This window comes from Toxorhynchites rutilus, chromosome 3 (genome assembly GCF_029784135.1).
Source record: "Toxorhynchites rutilus septentrionalis strain SRP chromosome 3, ASM2978413v1, whole genome shotgun sequence".
NCBI classification, from domain to species: domain Eukaryota; kingdom Metazoa; phylum Arthropoda; class Insecta; order Diptera; family Culicidae; genus Toxorhynchites; species Toxorhynchites rutilus.
Genome location: NC_073746.1, coordinates 182,342,881 through 182,364,126, shown reverse-complemented (window position 1 = coordinate 182,364,126; position 21,246 = coordinate 182,342,881). Strand labels below are relative to the sequence as shown.

At 41.5% G+C, this 21,246-nt stretch overlaps 1 protein-coding gene across 5 annotated transcripts in view; it reads left to right on the top strand.

Moving 5' to 3' along the window:
- Positions 1 to 21,246, top strand: part of LOC129775270 (semaphorin-1A) — a 481,842-nt gene that overhangs the window by 433,350 nt on the left and 27,246 nt on the right. Inside the window, exon 20 of one of the 5 annotated variants that reach the window (XM_055779783.1) lies at positions 12,161 to 12,163. The exons of the other annotated variants lie outside the window; for them this stretch is intronic. Within the exon in view, the coding sequence (XP_055635758.1) occupies positions 12,161 to 12,163 (3 nt within the window). The remainder of the gene's footprint in view (positions 1 to 12,160; positions 12,164 to 21,246) is intronic. 5 annotated transcript variants of the gene reach the window in all.

The window sequence follows — 21,246 nt, the reverse complement described above, 5'->3', positions numbered from 1 at the left end:
ACCTCTAATCCTCGACATGCCGAGGCACTACTCAGTTTCGCATTAAAGGTTATTTGCCTGTAATTGGACATTCACGATGATAGTGGTACAATGTCGACGTCTGCTGGCGACTTTCAATCTGGGGCCATACTTTGGGTACCAAACTCGATGTTTACAAAATATCCAATTAGAGATGAAAATGTCCAATTATTTGTGTCCCATTACAGGTCTGTCCAATTAACTAAATGTCGAATTAGAGGTAACTTACTGTACATGCAAGGTTATTAGGCAATACCTAATAACATAATAAGGGTGCTCATACACTGTTTGACCGAAGCCAAATATTTGACTCTTTTTGACAGATAAAATTTGGTCAACGTGTACTGATCAAATATATTCTACACAAAACACGACAAGCAAATATTCAATTATTAGATGCCTAAAATATTTTTTCAGTCCGTTCTTCGAACCTGTCGGTACATGGTTAGGTTACCTTGGATATTTCAGTTGATTTTTTTTCCATGTTCGGTGTTTGATATTGTTTACTACTGTTTATAGTGTTTGTACAAATATCAAATCAAACTTTATCTGTCAAAAAATATCAAATATTTGACCTCCGGGCAAACAGTGTACGGCCACCTTAAGTCTGTTGTCATACGAATATACGATTCATCACTGCCATAAAAAAATGGCAGAGAATATTTAAGTAAAATGGCCCGGGGAATCACCATTTTTATATGTATATAGAACCTTTATAAACATTTATGTTTGTACAAATAGGAATTAATCAATTGACTTTTAGGGATATAAATGTTTGATATGAGTGCCCAGCAAACATTAAATCGTATAACTTTGCACATGATAAGTTACATATAATTTCGTATCAAATCACAATCGCATAAAATGCAAAAACACGATTTTCCATGTCATTGATGGATTGAGTGGTAACGTTGTCGTATCAAATCGCATATCAGTCCAAAAAGCATCGCATATCGTTATATACGGCTTTATATGCGTACAAAATATGGCATATACGTATATCGCCTCCACTTTTGTGTGTATATGCTAGTTATCTGCATCATATAGCATACAAATGTGTCTTGGTTGTATGAATATCGCCTCCAATTATAGCTATTCATACGACTTAATGTTTGCTGGGTGGTGGCGACGGTTATAAAATTGCTCCGATGGGATTTGAACTCCGGTTGTTTGGATTATCAAGCCGCAGCTATCTCGTACGGCTATCTGAAATATGATTCTAGGGCAATTAAAGTTCTTACATATGATACGAAAGAGTTGCACTCGGATACTTCATTCCTGATTGTTTATTGTGCTTTAGTGGAAATATTGCAAAATTTATATAGAAATGGTTAAATAAAGTTCAGTAATACATGTTTCAAGTAATCAAATAACATGAAGTAAAAAATTTAATTTATATTTTAACAATTTAAAACTGCCTTGGGGCTTGCCTAGCAAACATTAAATCGTAAAAAAATTCGAGGGGTTGTATCCGAGACACGACCGCTTAGAACGTAGGACTACGCAATCTTTTTTCTTATGAAATTTGATGGTTTATCATTTCGAATATTATTTGCGAATACGTCGAAATTTAATAAATAACTCTTTAGTAAAAAGTTCCGGGGACCCTGAAAAGGTTTAATGGCTTGTGTAGTTTTGTAGACTAATTTCGAGAAGCAACGATCATTTTTTGCCTTTGCGAGAACAATACACTAATTGGTCACATGTCGCAATTCGTTTCTTTATATCAATGCACGCATTGCACTGAATATTAACGAGAGGCATCTTCCGTGAATCGCCATAGAAGACGAATGAACTTTCTGAGTTTCAAGTGTCTATAATTCAAAAGAAGAAGAAGTGCATCGCCATTCAGCAAGCATCAAACACGCGTATAACAGATGCAGTGCTAAAAATGAAATATCGCGAGAATGACCGTTTATGAAAAATCACCTATAATCAATTGTACTCTGCTCTTTTTTCGCCTGCTTTGCCATGACTTGGATGGTTTTTTTTTTATCCAAAATATATATTTTATTAAGGCTCATATGGCGTCAGCCTAACGGGGCCGGGAGTTCAATATTTTGACAATGTTTGCTTAGACTATGTTAGTAATATGTAACCGATTACTCGCGGTTGACTCGAGGTTAGTATTACAAGTGTTCTCATAATTGATATGTCGCAGTCTTCGATGCTCTGTACGTGTGCCCGACACGGGATACTTCCTATTGGGATGCAGCTGACCATTAATCAGCAACGCCCCCCTAGTCTGTACCCCATATCTAGCGTGGTGCGTCTTTCTCGACTCGAGGAATCCAGGATAGAATGGTCACTAGCCGGCGCAATCATCAGCTCGTGTAGAGTTCTCATGAGCGGTACAACCTTTGACTCTTGTTGAATAATCAGTGGACTGCACAACCTTCGGCCCGTGCATCTGTAAAGAGTGTGTGTATGTATTGCCGCGACTAAGTAAAAGTTTATCGATCGGATAGGAGGGATATGAAACGGGGACACAACGAAGGAAACATCATTAAACGTTGACATCGGCGTTTCTGAGGAACAGGTATAGATGAAGCAGATGATCAGGATCCCGGCTACCTAAGATATCTCGGACGGGGATATCCGATTGTCTGCCTTGTGCTCTCAGTGCTCTAGAGAGCTGATAGCGAGCAGCATGGAACCGGATACACGACCAGACAACATGCTCGATGTCGTGGTAGCCATCGCTACAATCACAAAGATTGTTTGCTGCGAGCCCAATGCGATAGAGATGCGCGTTTAGGTTGTAGTGATTGGACATAAGCCGAGATATCACGCGAATGAAATCACGACCTACATTCAATCCCTTGAACCATGCACTCGTCGAGACCTTAGGGATAATCGTGTGTAACCAACGACCGAACTCATCACCACTCCACATGCGCTGCCAACTTACGAGCGCATACTGACGAGGAATGTGGAAAAATTCATTATAAGCAATTTGCCTTTCAAAAAGTGTGCCTTCTAAAGCGCCCACCTTAGCTAGCGAGTCCGCTTTCTCATTCCCCGGAATCGAGCAATGAGAGGGAACCCATGCTAAGGTAATCTTGAATAATTTTTCGACCAAAACACTCAATAGTTGTCTTATTCTTGTTAGGAAATAAGATGAGCGTTTATCAACTTTCATTGAGCGGATTGCCTCTATTGAGCTGAGACTGTCTGAAAAAATAAAATAGTGGTCGATGGGCAATGTTTCAATGATCCCTAATGCGTAATATATCGCACCCAGTTCAGCGACATACACGGAACAAGGATCTTTGAGTTTGAAAGAGGCACTGGAATTTTCATTGAAGATGCCGAAGCCAGTGGACCCGTTTATGAATGAACCGTCAGTAAAGAACATTTTATCAGATCTAACTTTCCCATATTCTGCCGAAAATATCGGCGGAATAGAATCGGAGCGTAGGTGATCTGGGATTCCATGGATTTTTTTTCGCATGGACAGATCAAAAATGACAGAGGAATTGCAGAAGTATGGGAAGCAAACTTGGTTGGAGATGCCTGGTGAAGGGTGCACGTCGTGTGTAAGGTACTCATGGTATAAAATGACTCGGATGGTTGTGTTAATAGCAATGCCAGATGCACTTCAAGTGAAATATTCACTAGCGTTCACAGCTCGAGAGGATACATTAAACACAAAACGAGTAAAATAAGCGACCTTTGTTGTTTCGGGCACAGAAATATTCTGAGAATTTTCCTCAGAGGAGATGCAATACTTATACGCTAGCGACAGCTTACTTGCTATGCAAGGGTGGAGTTTACTTCGCAAATTTTCTCTTCGCTATCCCCCTTCGTTGTTTCTGTTCTAGCGGCTGCATAAGTTACCCGTTATTGACAGCTCTGTTCGGGAAAGCACACAAATGGACAGAACAAATGTATGGAAAAATGGGAATTTTTCCATTTTTCATCAATTTAAACCATATACAGACTATGGGATTGTAATGTATAGCATATCAAACAAAAAAAATCTTAGAAAATTTCCAATTCGATTGGTATACAAAACGTTTGAATCAGTTCGTAGCAAAAATAGTTATTGACGTTAACTTTATTTCAGAAAAACGTGACCTGTTTTCTGATTTGGCACCCCTAATGTAAGACGTAGTCATACGTCAAAAATCTAAAATTGGAGGCGATATACATACATTTAAGACACATTACTTGTATGATGTATATAACTGGCATATGCATATGAAATTGGAGGCCATATACATGTATATTGGGGTATATGATGTAATATAAACGGTAATACAAAATACGTAATATAAACGTAATATAAACAAGCGGTGAAAAAGGAGACACTTTTCGACGAGTGATTTGTATGAAGTTCCACTGCCGTGATATGGGTACGTTTGTAAATATTCGGATCGTTCGGCGTTTACTCGCAACCGAGTGACTGACGAACCGGGCTTAACTGCTGGAAACTTTTTCAAGAGTATTATGAGAGAGAACGGGATGTATGGAGAGAACGGAGTTTGGGAGAAAATTCATCCGGTTTTGCTGTGCTCTCGCCATTAGACGGCAGTCGAGTTAATTCACAATTTCAGTGTCTATTTGCAATCGCTATTCATCGTTGTGGCGTGTGTTGTGTAAATTGAAGCAAAATGGAAACGTGTATTCCAGGGAAAGTTGTCTGAAATATACAATACGTGCATGAATCATAAAATAGTTTATTTGATTTGTAACGAAGCTGCTGCTGTTTTGAAGGTTCAATCGAAACATGCGTCAAAAATGGACAAGTTTGTTGCCACATCCTGTGCTGGAAAATTGACTGAGTTAGGAGCTTAGGAGAAGGAAAATTGTTTGTTTTGATGTTTAAAAGAACGAGCTGTCGACTATGTATTTTATCCAGTGGTGATAGATGAGAGAAGGATTTCGAAGTTATCGAGAAATTGGCTTGCCTTCTTCCTATGAATGTAGGATTTGAGGAAGTCTTGAAGGATAACGCCCAAATCAACTCGCACGCATTGAACCATCGTGAGTGCCAAGCATCTTTCTTCTTTTCTTTTTATTTACTCGAAAACAAACTCAAATTCAAACAACAAATGTGAAATTTTTATTTTACCCATTTTCTGACATTGAGAATTTCTCAAATGTCGACAACTAGGAAAAATGTTGACGCACTCCAGTCGATTAATGCTGATTTTTTTCGAGGTTTTTGTCACTTCAAAGCACATGAAAGAATTCTCCAATTTTCTTTACCTGATTCAGTTTCGATGATGTACATGCCGATGAAAACATGCAGACGGAACTCATTAAAACGCAGTGTGATTTAGAGCTGCGTGACAAATTTGAAAATCATGTTGCCGTCTTGCATTTCTACTCCAGATTTGTTCCAGAAGCGCGATTTCAAGAACTAAACATGCTCATTTTATTACCTCTTTGTTTGATTTAAGTTATGAAAGAAGTAAAATCAAAGTAAAGAAACAAAATCAATGACAGTCATTTGTAAATCACACTTCGCATCGCTATCCAATCTCTCACATTCAAGCAGATTTAGATAAAATGGCTCAAGAAAAGTAGTTCGAATTAAATTCGAAACGGTGTTGGAGTTTGCTTGTATTTGAGGATTTTCTATATTAAAACAAACAAAAAATATTGTAGAAACTTTTTGATGATTGAAAGAACGTTCAATTTAATCGTGATACCGTATTCACATTATCAAGTATAGCCATAATTATGTCAGTGAAATAGTGTATAGAACTGAATGCTTTCTAATTTAAAATAAAGAGTGAGTCAACAAAGTATCAGTATATACGTATTTAACGTATATTTTAAATTTCATCATTAAAAGTAATGAGAAAAAATCATCGCGGACCGCAGCTATAATGAAAATTCTAATGCGGGCCGCACCATGGTTATACCTGGCCACCACTGATGTAGATCCTTTCGATGCGGGAATTTTCCGTCAAAGAAAATACATTGAGAAGGTAAAATTTCTCTAGGAACGAAAGGGCCATTGGAGAGAAAGAAAAAGAAGAAGCTTCAGCATAGGTTAAGAAGTAAAAACATGAAACGAGAAGTATGATGCAACTCCGGGCGGAACCAATTCTTCGGTAGTCTTGCTCCACCTGGTTCAACTACCTCGCTCGCTTGAAATAGGAATAAATATTGTGAGAAATCTTATCTTGACCTTAAGACAACTTTTTCGCAACAAACATTCAAAAGTGTGGTCACACAGCACCTCCTGTTACTGATTTATCTCACTGCCAAATTGTTACTTTCGATGGAACGAATTTTCGATCGGCCACGTCACAGTTGTTACTTTGAATCCGGTTCCGGCTCCTCACGGTCGCCATATCATGTCCCAACGTCGAGAAACGTTTTTTCCTCGGATGTGATATTACTGATTCAGCTAACGATTTAGAATAGATTTATTTTGCACTTTTTTGGTTGTACTGTTTGCCCTGCTGGAGTAGTGAAGGACGAGGGAAGACGGCATCCCGGGGTAAGATGGCCACTCTAGATTATTGAAACAATCATTTATTGGACAATTATAATACATTAGTTTGGTATATTGTATTACACTCAATCATGTATACCCATTTTGTCATGTGTATAGGTGCAACGTCATGATAAACAATAAAAATAAACTTTTCAGGTGGCGACGAGCACCGATTTGTTATTTTGCTTGCAAGCAATTTAGTGTTTTAGTGGTGAATATGAACATGTCCTGTGAAACCAATGTTACAATAGTAAACACACAGGCCTGTTAAGTGTGTTTGTATAGAAAACGGTATGTTTTTAAAGAATTTCATATGGGCACCTTACACGATCAACCGGATTGATAATAAGTGTCTTCAATATCGTGACAGCTAGGCTTTCAACATCTGATCTAACCTCAATCTATATTTTTCCACCTTACACGGTCAATATCGCCCTCAACCCGAGACAACGAAAATATCCGCGATGGTTAGTGGCGACATTTGAGTTTGGGATCCAAACTATTCTCTATCAGATTAGAAGGCTAAAAGGCAATTTTCAATTGGTAAAATTTGAATGAAAATATCTACTTGGTATTATTTAATTAGTTGAAGCGAGTAGTCCTAACCTTAATTTAACCTATTTCCCCTGAATTTTCAGATATTCCTACTAAAATGTATTATTATAATATAACGTCAATTTCAGACATAATTTTTGTACGGGATTTTCTCACCACTTGCAGAAAAAAGTGATTTGCATTCACATAGAATACTAATTTGATTCGTAACAGTTAATTTTCATTCATAATTTACAGTTTAGAATTCGGTTTTTCTTCTCAAAAATACATCATAATACTCGTTTCACAAATACAGACTGTTCCTTTCAGTTTCAGAGATGCCAGATTATTTTAGTTTGCGAAAATATATGCAAGTTATTTTATCTGCAAGCAAATGTTTTTATTCCATAAATGAGACTATGACAGTAGAACCCCGATTATCCGTGAGCGGGTGATCCGCCCTGCGGATTATTCGTGACTGCGAGTTCCATAGTAAATCAATAGGCCTTTCCGGAATTTGTTAGTGAGTGGTAGGCCCATGCTCTTTTGTTGTGGTCATGGCTTTTACATTATTTAGCCACTGGTGTACACGACCTTATAGATGGATAGTTGATTGATTTCTGTATTGATAGAACATAGTTTTTATGATGAAACATCTCTTTTCGAGTTTGCATTTTTTTGTCCTTTAATGGGTCATCCGCGATTTTCGTTAATCGCGGTGAGTTTGCCCGACTATTCCGCGGATAATCGGGATTCTACTGTAGCTTGAATTAACACATGATGTTTTTTCATCTGTGATTTTCCCAGATCTTCTCATTCTCCAAATTTTATAGCGGAGTGTGAAGAAACACACAACCTGCTCACTAGCGCAAAGAATGACCGAGTTCAACGTTAAAAAATTCCTAAAACGTTGTTAAGTTTCATCCCCTCTCTCACCATCACATTGTCAGTTTACTTTGAAGTTTTGATTTGTATCGTGAAAAGTACCGTATTTTGCTATTCAAAGTTTGGTTTTCCAAACCAAAAGCTTCCATTTATGATTCCTACAATTTCAGTAGTTTATAAATTTTAATTGCAATCGCAAAAAAGACTAACAAAAATTAAATGTGCGCTTGCATATCTGGCAACTCAGTCTGGAAGTCCGTGCTCGAAAATCAGTAAATCCGGATTTCTGCACCGTCGGCCATGTTCAGCTGTCATTATGCTCTCAAATGTCATCATATTGTCAATAAAGTTGACCGTGTAAGGTCCGCTATAGCATTATTGAGACACTTTTGCCTGACTCATAGCGGGGGCAAGATGGCCACTTTTGTAAGAGATGTGATTTGCCATAAACGCATCTTTGAACGCGCCTAATTGACGAATTGAATGAGAACATCACACCGCTTGAATTGTTGGTTGAATAACTCGAGGCGCATTCATGATAAATTCGATGTTTTTTCAGATACCAAATATAATAATTTTTAATTATGATAATTTCGCAAGGATTGCAAATTAAGCACGTTATAGGTAATTCAGGAAAAATAACACCCCCAACTCTTGTCAGGCTTGATCTAAAATACAACGATCTTTATACGTAGCACAATTTCGCCGGAAACAACCATCCTCTATACGTTTAAATTCACGAGTCATTTTATGTGGCCATCTCACCCTTAGTAGTGGCCAACTTGACCCGTCATGATTTTAGTAGTATCTTTTTCATACCTTTTTCAATTTATCATATAACATTATGAAATAAAAAGAAAAACTTTTGAAAGTCATCCTGAAGATCGATGCTGACATAATGAGATGCCTCAATTTTGTATGCATTGTGTTTAATTGTACTCCATGCTTAGGCCAGTCTTACTTCTTGTTTCTTCTCAACTATCAACTGGAATAACATTCTGATTGACTGTGGCATGGAAGAATGTCTCATGTGGTACTCTACGAGCAAGTTCACCTTGCTGTCAACAGTGTACCTTGTCTGCCTTCAATAGGCACCCAACAATTAGCTTTAGCAGAGTTCAACTTGTCTGTTCTGGAATCAAAAATTCCATGAACCCTGGTCCAGACGGTATTCCAACCATAATATTTAAAAAGTTCTCTAGGAGTCGTTCGTCTCCGCTGTGCCTGCTATTTAACTGCTTATTATTCTGTGGAAGATTTCCAAGTGCTTGGAAAAATTCATATGTTTTCCCAGTCTTCAAAAAAGGCTGCAGGAATGACTCAAAAACTACAGAGGAATCGCCAATCTCTATTCTGTTTGAAGAAATATTTGAAATTATAATTTTAGATTTCATCTCCCGTCACGAAACTTGCGCGAACACTACTTTTGTTTCTTTTTTTGGTTCATTTGAAGAAAGAAGCGGTTGAATCACATCGTTTTCTTGGGGAAGACTGAATAATGTTCAATGAACATGCACCAGCAGTAAAAATATGGTTTAGGCTATTATGCAATGACTATCCTAGTACGAAACGGTTTGAAGACAAGGAATTGCAGCTGTGGTTGGTTACAGACCCAACACAAACACTAAGAAAATTTGCAGAAAGACTGATTGTGTCCCGAACGTGTGAAAGCCACGGGAAAAACCCAGAAGTTCGAAAAATGGGAGCCACACAAATTGAGCGAAAAGCGAATGGAAAATCGCAAACCCATTTGAGAAGTGCTTCTTTAATGGCATCAAAAGAAGCCTATTTTGCATCGGGTTATCACTAGCCACGAAAAATGAATTTATTTCAGGAAGCCTGAGCACAAAATCTGGGGAAGCCAAATTATCTAGGCCGAAAGACGATTCTCTGTGTGTGGCGGGTTCAGGAGAGTGTGGTGTACCATAAACTACTAAAATCGGGTGAAACGCAAAGGACTCAATAAAAACTCTCAACTGGGAAACGTTATCGTTAACGTTATCGATTTCAATGGCGAAGATTGCAGTTCGTTGTGTTTTGTGTCTTCGAAATATTACATAGTTGTGTGTGAAATCCTGTTCAAATTGATACGTTGATACCGGATTATAGCGAGAATGATACTGCAAAAGACCAAATGTGCTAGGATTTTACGAAACATTATTAGGTTGTTTCAAAAGGCCTCATCCTCAATGGCCAATCACCTTCTAAGTGCTTGACACCATGCTGAATGACATATTTATCATCACCTTAATGTTTTCCACACAGAAGCGTTACATAGGAGAAGCAAGATTTTGAGCGTTAACACCTCTTTGTCGGCTGAACGAAATGGTATGATAATCACTAATTCGAAAGATAAAATTCCTACGAGGTACAGGTCGGACTCGATTATATACAGACTCGATTATATGTGATTCGATTATATACAGTTTGGAAAAACAATTTTTTTTATACTTCAAATATGACTTATTTCAAGAAGAAATGTAACCTTTCAACGTTAAGCTGAAATTTAATTGGCTGTTACATGTACAGTGGGGTAAAAATCGTGATTTTTGAAGATTTTGCTTGAATTTTCACCAGAAATTGTTTATATCCAAAATTAAGAAAGATAGAAGTTGGGTTTAAAAGAACAAATTGTAGAGCGATTAGAGGGCTTCAATTTAATTGATACATACAATCTAGTTTAATATAAATTTTTAGGATAAAATAAATAATAACACATTAAAAATTATTAACTTTCAAATTTTCCACTTCCAAAATGTTATTAAAATCCAATAAATAAGTAGTTCCACTCTTTTTTTTTTTAAATAAAAGCAACAGAATCGTCTTCCGTAGCGTACTTTTTAATGCAGAGCCAGTTTGAGGCAACAGAGTTCGAAACAAAAAAAAAGTTCCATAACTCAGTCAATTCGAACATACGCGTAGAAGGATTTTTTTCACCAAATATAACATCAATCACATCCTAAGAGAATCTGGATAAATTTATTTTTTTCATGTGAGAAAGGTGTTTTCTGGCTTTAAGGGGATGAATCAAAAATCAATTTCCCACTTTATTTTCAAAAATCAAAAAATACATGCAAAAAAAACGAATAAAAAAATATTTTTTTGACTCGATTATATACAGGATTCGATTATATACAGTGAAAAGAAAACAAAAACTGTATATAATCAAGTCCGCTATGTACATTTTTTTGTCTTTATTTAAGAGACTTTCAGCCGTAGGCTGGTTCGTCTCTGTGAAGCACGAGGAAGAGTCCTTAAGGAGCTCATCCAAGTGGCGGGGAATATGGCACCCTTGTATTATTACACCCTACGCATGGGGGCTCAGGGAGCCGTCCAATTGTAGGGGACTTCGAGTCCTAGATTTCCTTGTTTTGTTTATTCAGTTTCAGCTTTCATTGTCCTTGTCCGTGCTTGGTCTATGCTTGGTGAGTCAGTTGTTGTTGATTCCATGTCCGTGTCCATGTGGGTTGCCTAGTCTTCAATGGTTTCGTTGTTAAGTTCATTTGTCTTCCGTTTCCGATTTGCTGGTCAGTGGTGGTTTCTCCTTGTCGTTACTGTTCCTTGGTTATATTTTGTTATACAGTCCGATGTCCTTCATGAATTAATCACTTTGGTGATTGTCGTGACATCGTCTCCAAGGGCGCCCCTGATGCTTCCAGGGATGTCATAAGTTGTTCTCGGATTTTCGTACTGGGGACAGTGGATAAGTATGTGTTCCACTGTTTGGTGGACACGACATATGTCACACTGCCTCTTAAATTCCCCTCTACCCATATAGTAAGCGAAAGCTGTATGACCCGTTCGCAATCTAGAGACCACCTGTTGATCTCGGTGACCTCTAGGGTCTTCCCATTTTTTTATATCGGCCTTTATTTTACGCAGAACATACTCACGTGAGTTGTCTTGTCCGGTTGTGTACCATTCTTTAACCCACCTGTCTTTGAGCATTTTGGTAGTCTATACTTTGATGTCATCTGCTGGGACCCTTTTGGTGTAGAACTCCATCAGTTGACCAGACCCAGCGAGTTGGTCTGCCTTTTCGTTCCCGGGTATACCGGAATGGCCCGGGATCCAAACGAAAGCAGGATCCGGTCGGGCATCCTCGAATATTTGTTGTATCCAAGGATGCATCGGTCTCTCCGACTCCAGTGCGGCAACAACGCTGGCTGAGTCAGCTAGCACGGCGATGGGATGGTTTGATTGGTGTGTCGCGGCGATATATGCGGCAGCCGCCTCTGCTGAGAAAATATTACACGCGTCTGGGAGGCGGTAACAGGTGTTGAGGTCGGGGCCCAATATACCTATCCCTACTCTCCCTAACGCGAGTGATCCATCCGAGTATCGAACGGTGTGATTTGCGTACTTAGTCCTCAGTAGCTCCACGACGGTTTTCCGGATGGCTGTGGGGTTCGAACCTACTTTGTGTTTGCTTTTCACTGTCGAATCTATTTTCATTGGTGTTCGATTCCAGTCCCTGGTTCCGCACCAGTGGATTTTGGAGATAGGTGGGAGCTCCAGGTCAATCGTTTCACGGAGAAGGCGATTGGCTTCGACAAGGAGAAAGCCTTCCCTGTCCGACCCTGCTGTCCTGTTGGCGAAACCGATCGCTCGATGGCAAATTGTGTTAGGAGCTTTCCACTCTCGGCGAAGGCTGCATCCGCGGGAGTGGACGGAAGGAGACCGGATGTGGTTCGAATAGCACGATGGTATGTAGGGGCGAATTTATCTAGTAGGGTCCGGATGCCTAGTATGGTGAGTTCCAGACCGTATGTGAGGCGAGAGTTCACAATGGCGTTACATACATTCATTCTTACGTCCCGGTTGGCGTTAGCGTGCCGGCCAGCAATGCATTTGAGGAGGTTAATGCGACTGAGGCAGTCCCTCTTGACACCGTCGCAGTGTTGGTTGAAAGACAGCTTCCGGTCGATGGTGACTCCGAGGATCCGTATAGTTTTTCGTTTTGGTATACGTTTATCATCGATGTAGATCGGGGTGTTACTGATTCTATGGTTGTGACCACAAATGTGGGTAAACTTGCTTTTGGAAGATGATAACTGGAAACCCGCTGAGGAGGCCCATTTAGCTACCCAAGAAACGGCTTGGATGAGCTTTTTCCTGACCAGCTTGACAGAGGCACCCACTACCATTAGCATCACGTCATCCGCGTATACGAAGATACGAATGCCCCTTGGTAGGTTCTCGAAGATGCTGTTCATTTTTATGAGGAACAATGTCACGGCTAGTACAGAGCCTTGAGGGACTCCAGTTTCCTCGGCGAATTCCCTCGAAGTTTTTCCAATAATTACTCGGAAAAACGAAGGCTCAAGAAGCCCTTCACAAAGTGGAGCTTGTGACCGGTTGTACGGTTTTACGCTTTGGAGATGTCCAGCGCAGCTAACTCAGTGTGAAGATTTTCCGTCCTTGCCTCATTCAGAGCATGACTCAGGGTGGCCAGATAAGTGGTCGTCCCGTAGCCTGGCCGGAACGCGTGTTGACGGAAGTCCAGTAGATGGTTCTCGGAAAGATGTTGCATCAGCCGTCGATTCACCATTCTCTCCATGACCTTGGAGGCGCAACAGGTTAGTGATATCGCCGCCCTGTATATGTTTGTTACTTTTTGATACAAAAGTTTGTTCAGTAGCCCAAAAATGAAAAAAAAAATCTCAAATGGGGATCAACACTAGGGTAGGAGCCTACCTGTTGGTCTCAAATGTTCCTATCTCACGCCTCCACGAAGATCATATGACGACATTTTTAGATCGGGCGTGAACTGGAAACACACACCTGGTCTTGGCTCCGAGAACGGGTGTCGAAAGTGGCTAAGCGAGGGGGTGCGAGCGAGTCAGAGCGCTATATCTCTCCCGGGGAAGGCCTCCCGGGTCATGGAGGCCTTGCCAACCCGCTGTCTCCCGGGCAAAGGAGATACACCCAGAAAATGGAGCTACGTTCACGAAGAATACTTAGAATGTGATCGCCCGAGGAGGGTCCCCGAACTGGAGCTGGTCCTGGAACGGGAGTAAGAGCAAGCGGCCAGCGGCTGGAGGGCGAGGTGCAAGAGCGGGCCACCAGCCGGGTTCAACCCGAAGAGCTACCGCCACACGGAAACAGCAGCCATCGACAACACCAACGAAACGCTGCGCCTACGAGGCGTGTTGCGACTGTCAGACGACAGTCGTCCACACTTGTGGGTACTACTAGGCGACGGATCATGTGGACACACGAAATGAACGAATTCGTGATCCGCGCCTATTACATCTGCACTGCTTTGGAGACGGACATGAGCGGTCGCCCTCGAATACTCGCAATGTTCGAGGAAGCGTATCCAGAGTTCGTCGGGAGGCTTGACCAAAACGCGATGAACGCGAGGCGTAGAGCGATTGTACGCAACAATATGCTCTCCCAAACGCAAGTCGACGAGATCAAGCAGCAGGTGCAGAGAGAACTAAGCTCCAGAACAAGCAGAGCAAGCGATGTGTCGAGACGAAGTTCAGTACGGCTGAGCAATTCATTCGCGAGTGGGGCACGCGAATCAGCACCAGTGGAGGCCACAGTACAACAACCCCCTGAGCCGGAAGATCCACAGCCAGATCAACAACTACTACGCGATTTGGTCTTCCATTACGACGAGGCGATCTCACAGTTCCGCGACACGGACCCTTTGTCGCGCCCCAGGATCCCGAAGTTGCAGCATTCCCGCAGGCTGACAAGTGCAGTAAAGCTCATGAACGAGCACGTTCTTCCGCTGCACTTGGTTGATGCTGAGAACATGGAGGAGCTGCAACTGAAAGTTTACTGTGCTGCTGTGGCGACCGCCAAAAGTTTAGGATACCGTATTAGGCCAAGAGGCGGACTGCTCCAACATCTCCGTGGAAGGCGTGAGCCTCCATGGCGAAGGAGATTGGAGCAACGGATCCTAAACAAGCGCGCCGCAATTGGAAGACTGATGGCGTACAAAAGAGGCCGCAGATCGGTGAAATTATGTCGCCAAGTTGCTGTGATCGTGCGGCCTACTGAACTTCGCCAGCTGGGAGCTCACCAGCTGACGGAAAAACTCGACACACTGGTACAGCAATTGAGCGTCCTTACAAAACGGCTGAAACGTTACTCTGACTCTGCAAAGCGCCAGGAACAAAATCGGATGTTCAGAGATAACGAGAAAGCGTTCTACGACCACATTAGCGACGAGAAGCCCGACTACCGCGAAGGTTTGCCAGATATTAGCGATGTGACGAACTTCTGGGCTGGTATTTGGGAGACCCCAGTAGAACATCGCGACGGGCAAATATGGTTAAGACGGGAGGAGGAGAGTTGTGGTGAAATTGGAGAGATGCCAGCTATCATCGTCGGAGAGAACGATGTCCGCGAAGCCTCGCGGTACCTGAGGAACTGGGCAGCACCGAGCCCCGATGGTGTCCAGAACTTTTGGCACAAGAAGCTGATCGTCGCACATCCAAAGATAGCTGAGTGCTTCAACAAGGTGCTACGTGACCCACACAACCTTCCTGAATTCGCCACCCGTGGCGTCACCTTCCTCCTCCCGAAAGACAGCAACACATTGAACCCATCAAAGTACAGACCGATAACGTGCCTATCGAGTCTGTACAAAATACTGAGCAGCATAATTACCGCCAAAGTTTCTGCTCACTGCGAACAGCATCACATCATCGCAGAAGAGCAAAAGGATGCAGGAAAAATACGCATGGCTGCAAAGACCAGGCCATCATCGACGCAGCCATAGTCGGCCAGGCGGTATATAACCAGCGGAACCTAAGTATGGCCTACATCGATTACAGGAAGGCTTATGACTCCATACCTCACTCGTTTCTCGTCCGGGTATTGGAGCTCTACAAAATTGATCCCGTCGTCGTTAGGTTCCTGCAGCATGCGATGAGGCAGTGGAGTACGTCTCTGCACCTCAGTGATGGGGAAAATGTGTTGCAGTCTAGAACGCTGCAGATAAAGAGGGGGATATTCCAAGGCGACTCTTTCAGCCCGCTTTGGTTTTGTCTGGCACTGAACCCCCTCAGTAGGACGCTCAATAGAAACGGTCATGGCTATAAAATAAGGTATGGCGACGGCGCCCACGAAGAAGTGACCCATACCTTCTACATGGATGATCTCAAGGTCTACGCTGATTCACGTCAGCGTCTAGGTGTAGCTATCCGGGTTGTCGAAGACATAAGCAGGGACATCTGCATGGAGTTCGGCCTTGACAAGTGCCGCTGTGTCCATCTGCTGAAAGGGCAGCTTACCGAATCCGGAGGTTACGAGGTCTATGACGGCGAGTTCATAAGACACATGGTTCGTGGCGAATCCTATAAATATCTTGGATTCCGACAGCTCACCGGGATTCGCCACTCCGACATCAAGACGGAGCTGCGAGACAAGTTCTTGAGTCGAGTGAACTGTGTCCTGAGGACTTTCCTCAACGCGGGGAACAAGGTACGCGCGATCAACACATTCGCGGTTCCCCTGCTGACCTTCAGTTTTGGTGTAGTCAAATGGAGCAAAACTGACCTAGAGGACCTTGAGAGGAGGATGAGGAAAGCATTTAAAGAGGCCGGAATGCACCATCCTCAATCGGCACTGGAGAGAGTTTCACTGCCACGCAAGGAAGGGGGACTTGGAATAGTCGACATATCTGCACTGTGTGTTGCCCAGGTACGACAACTGCGCGAGTACTTCGCAGAACGCGCCAACCAAAACGCGCTATACCGGGCTGTCTGCGCCGCCGACAGAGGATACAGCGCTCTGCACTTGGCGCAAGCGGAGTACCAACTCAACTGCAATCTGCAGTCAGTGGAGGAGAAGATTGCAGCTTGGAAGCAGAAGGCAGTGCATGGTGCCCACCCCCATCAACTGGACCGGCCACACGTCGACAAGGCCGCATCTAATCTGTGGCTAACGCGTGGTGAACTCTCTTCAGTAGTAGAAGCCGACATGATAGCCATCCAGGACAGGATAATGCCGACGAGAAACTGCAGGCGGTACGTCTGGCATCAAGACGTTGATGACATTTGCCGGATGTGCCATCAACCAGGTGAAAACATAGAGCACATTATGGGAGACTGTCCCGTTTTGGCCAACGCAGCCTACACCGAGCGCCACAACAACGTGGCCCGTATTGTTCATCGACAACTGGCGCTCCAATGTGCTCTACTGGAAGACAACGTACCAAACAACCGGTACCTGCCTGCACCTGTCCTGGAAAATGACCGTTGCAAGCTGTACTGGGATCGCACTGTTCTGACCGACCTCTCGATCCACCACAACCGGCCAGATATAATGGTTTACGACAAGAGCGACCGCAAAGTCACCATCATCGATGTCGCTATTCCACTGAACCAGAATCTGAAGGAGACCCACGGTCGCAAAATCTGCAAGTACCGACCATTGGCCGTGGAGCTCAAGGAACTGTGGGGGCTAAGGGAGGTCCCAAGAATTGTTCCAGTCGTTCTCTCTGGAACTGGAATTGTCCCGAAGACACTTCTGGAAGCGCTAAAGGTGTTGAATATGGAGAAGGAATTGGCCGGCATCCAAAAGTCGGTCATCCTTAGCACCTGCGCGATTGTCCGACAATTTCTCGGTCAGGACTGAAACAGCACGAGCATGCAGATACGTGCATTCCGCAGAGCCTAGTCCCCCTTTGGCATTCAGAAGCCCGGGGGTAGGTGAAAATTCTGGCTAGGTTCGCCTAGTTAAGAAGTGAGATAAGTCTGCCAAAAAAAAAAAAAGTAAACTTTGAAAGTAAACCATTGAAATCACAAGCATCTGCAAATAAGCGGGTGCCAGCTAAGAAATCCACTTAGTCATGATTGCGCTGTGGATTACGAGCGCATTGTGTCAGTAGCGATCGGTCAAATAGCGGTCAATACGGAATGTTTGATCATGGAATGGGATAGAGAATATTTCTTCATATTATGCATTATTTCGCTGGTTTCCAATAATCATATTCGTGAAATCAACACAGTGCGGCGAAATCTCACGAAAGAAGCTATTTTGAGCGCTAATAAATCTTTGCCGGCTAAGCGAAGTGTGAATAAGTAAAATGAGAGAAACAAAACGGGTTTGGTGATGGGGCCACAGTGCTTTGCCTATTTGCACAAAAGGGAAAGAGCGAGAGAAGGGGATATAATTTGTGCAGGATATCTTCAAAAAGGTGTCGATTCCTGCACCAGAGATTTTGTTTAACACTCCTATACTCGCGCTTTGGTCTGTCAGACCGAGAAATCAATAATTCGTTCATTTATCAGAAAATATCAATACTACGACTTTGCAATTCTCTCTAGCTTCGTTATTCGTCGTTCGTCATCGTTTAGCGTATCGCATGTGTTGGTAGAAAAGAGACGTGTACCACTTTTTAACACTTTCGGTCTGACACACCGACACGAGTATAGGAGTAACTTTTTTGGACAAGTGCGTTTTTTTCATATTCTACAATATTGTTCAATGAAATGTATAAATTAATGCTAGTGGCGTGGAAGATTTATTGAATATAATGCATAAGATCATTAACGGACTATTCTTATTTCATTTCAGTCCTTTTTGTCACCGGATTAATCGGATCCATATATTAACTATTCGTCGATATATTCGTCGTTAGATTCATACGTTTAAAAGCAAAATATAAATGGTTGACTTTCGTATGGTTATTCGCTAAATATAATGGTCATACATATACACACTTGTGAAAGAATTTCACTTGTGGAAGAATTGTAAAAACAGTAAACTATATACTAATCGGTGGCTTATGGTAATTTTTAACAGTTACAGTGGGGATATTTTTTTTATAATGGACAATATCGACAAGAAAAAGAAAAGGAAATTCCTAGAAATCCTTTTATATTATCTTTTTATGTCCCGTCTAAAAAAAGGCATTATATCTTAGTTTCCCAAGAATACAGAGACAAAGGATATTAGAAATATGCAAACTTTATATTCCAGAATTATCATCTGGTAATTATCTAGAAGGTCGTTATACATTCTTCTCTTCAATAAAAGACCCGAAAAACACGCAACAACTGCATGAAATGTAAAAAATATGTTTGTTTCGAGCATGCAGTTATGCTATATTCTGATTCTTACTCCAATGAAACCACAATCGATTCATACGTCTTTATGTTATTTTATAGCTCTTTATACTTACGTGAATTATATTCAGTTGCTTACTTTCAATTAATAACAGTGAAAAAATCGAATTTCGTTATTTGTGTTGGAGTATCAAAAATTACTCTGTTTTAAGGAGGCTGAATTAGATGACTATTAAAACATAATAAAGACGAAGAAAACATATTTTTGGGGTTTTTCATTCAATCATACCCTGTTCTTCAAATTGATGGCAATAAAGCCTGAAAAGTACACAATGGCAACATTACAGAGAAGTTCAATTTTCGGTCTGTGACACCGTGCGCGAGTATACGTGTTATGATTTTGCACGCGAGTACAGGAGGGTTAACCGCTGGTTTGCACAAAAAAAAAAGATCATGCTGGTTTGTACAACGTTGATGTTGATGTTTCTGGAACTTTAGAAACATTGTCTTCATGGGCTCCCCTTAGTATCTGTCAATTATTCATTATTGTGAAACCGGAACTGTGAAGGTGTAAAGAGCATTGTTTTTTCTGTAGGTTCAAACAGAAAGATAAAAGACGGAAAACGCCGATCTTATTAAGTTTACGATACATGTGATCAGGACTGCATGAAGGCGCGTCCACATTATGCCGAATGGTGCAAATCGGCCTTTACCGGGCGGCATATTCGGTTCGTCATATAATGTGGACGTCCCATCGGGTGCACGAATGCCGTCACGAACACACGAAACACAACGCGAGTTTACTTAGTTTTGTTTTGGTTCGACTTTCTTTGATCCGGACCGACTTGCTTTGGTTTGGGTTGGGTGATTCGAATCGGTTTTCGGTACGTTGGCAATCCCGCGTGTTACGTCCACACTTATTCGGCTTTGCCGGGCGGCTAAGGCCGAACGATGTCGATTGGCGTAATGTGGACGCGTCTTAAGGACTGCAACATATCTAAAGTTCGCAAAAAAATAAATAAATCAGAAACCTAGCCCATATTTTCACATGTTATGTATCACTTCTCCTTCAAGTAAAAATTCCGACTAGTACGACACCCATGACAAACATTCAATACGACCGCAAAGGGTTAATTTTTCCCTGCCGGTTGAGGGAAGTGGTATGACGAACATTTCATTCGAAAGATGAAAGGTCCATGAGTGATGTTTGTTACATGCATATCCAAAAATTTGTTTCAATAGGTCAAAAATTGCTATGAACATAAACTATCGAAATCACAAAAATATATCTATCATGATTGTTCGATGGGCCAATTATACTCGCTCTGGCCAATCCCATTTTAATTTTTCTACCGTGTTGAAAGAACGTGCAAAATTTTTCATCTCAGAATGCATCCGCAGGATATGCATGAAAAAAGCTCTATGCATGCATTTGTTTGGACCTCTCAGAAATCTTTGAAAATATTGAGAAGTGATTCAGATGCAACTTCAAACAAATGATTACTGAGCCATCGATAGTCCTACGTCAACCTTGCGGTTGTATCACAGTCATAACTCACCCCTAGTATTTTTTATTAAATTCCTCAACGTCGATAGAACAACTTTTCATGCATTTTGAAGACATTTGGTATCAAAACCATTTTTTAAAACCCCGGTTCCATGTACTCTTTTGGTGATTATACGGTTTTCAAAAAACTCAAAAATTGATATCTTTACGAACTAGTAAATAAAGTCCGATTGAACTGAAATTTTGCATAGTTTTTTTGGCGGGAATCAACATTTTCCAGGAAGTCCCGTTCAAAAATTCTTAAAGGCACAACCAAGTTAAAATGTAGTTGACACTCCGTTGATGTCGACTGTGATGAATTCACATCTCCCAGCTAGCCGAACTAGTTGGTCTGATAGAAAATACTCCCCCCGTTTATACTTTCTGTTTATTTCTGCTATCGAAACACGCACAGTATAAATTTTTTTGGACAGATTTTTAATTTCACTCTTAGAATTAACATGTACTTGTGAGTGCTTGCTGTCTCAAATACTGAAATGAAACTAATGAATTGCTGAACTTATATCCAAATGGTTTTTCAGTATCCCTTAACAAAATTACATTTCCAACGCTCCAAAAATACCCAGAACAACAACAGAAAATCAGAACCTAATGATGTAAACAGCAACCGCTAAGAAACAAATTTTCATCTTTCATTTTTATCCACCGAAGAACGCTGTCGCTGAAAAATACATTCTTCACAATCGGTTTGAAATACGCTGCACTTTGATGTCACTTTGAATCCGGAAACAATACTTGAATTCATGAAAATTAAT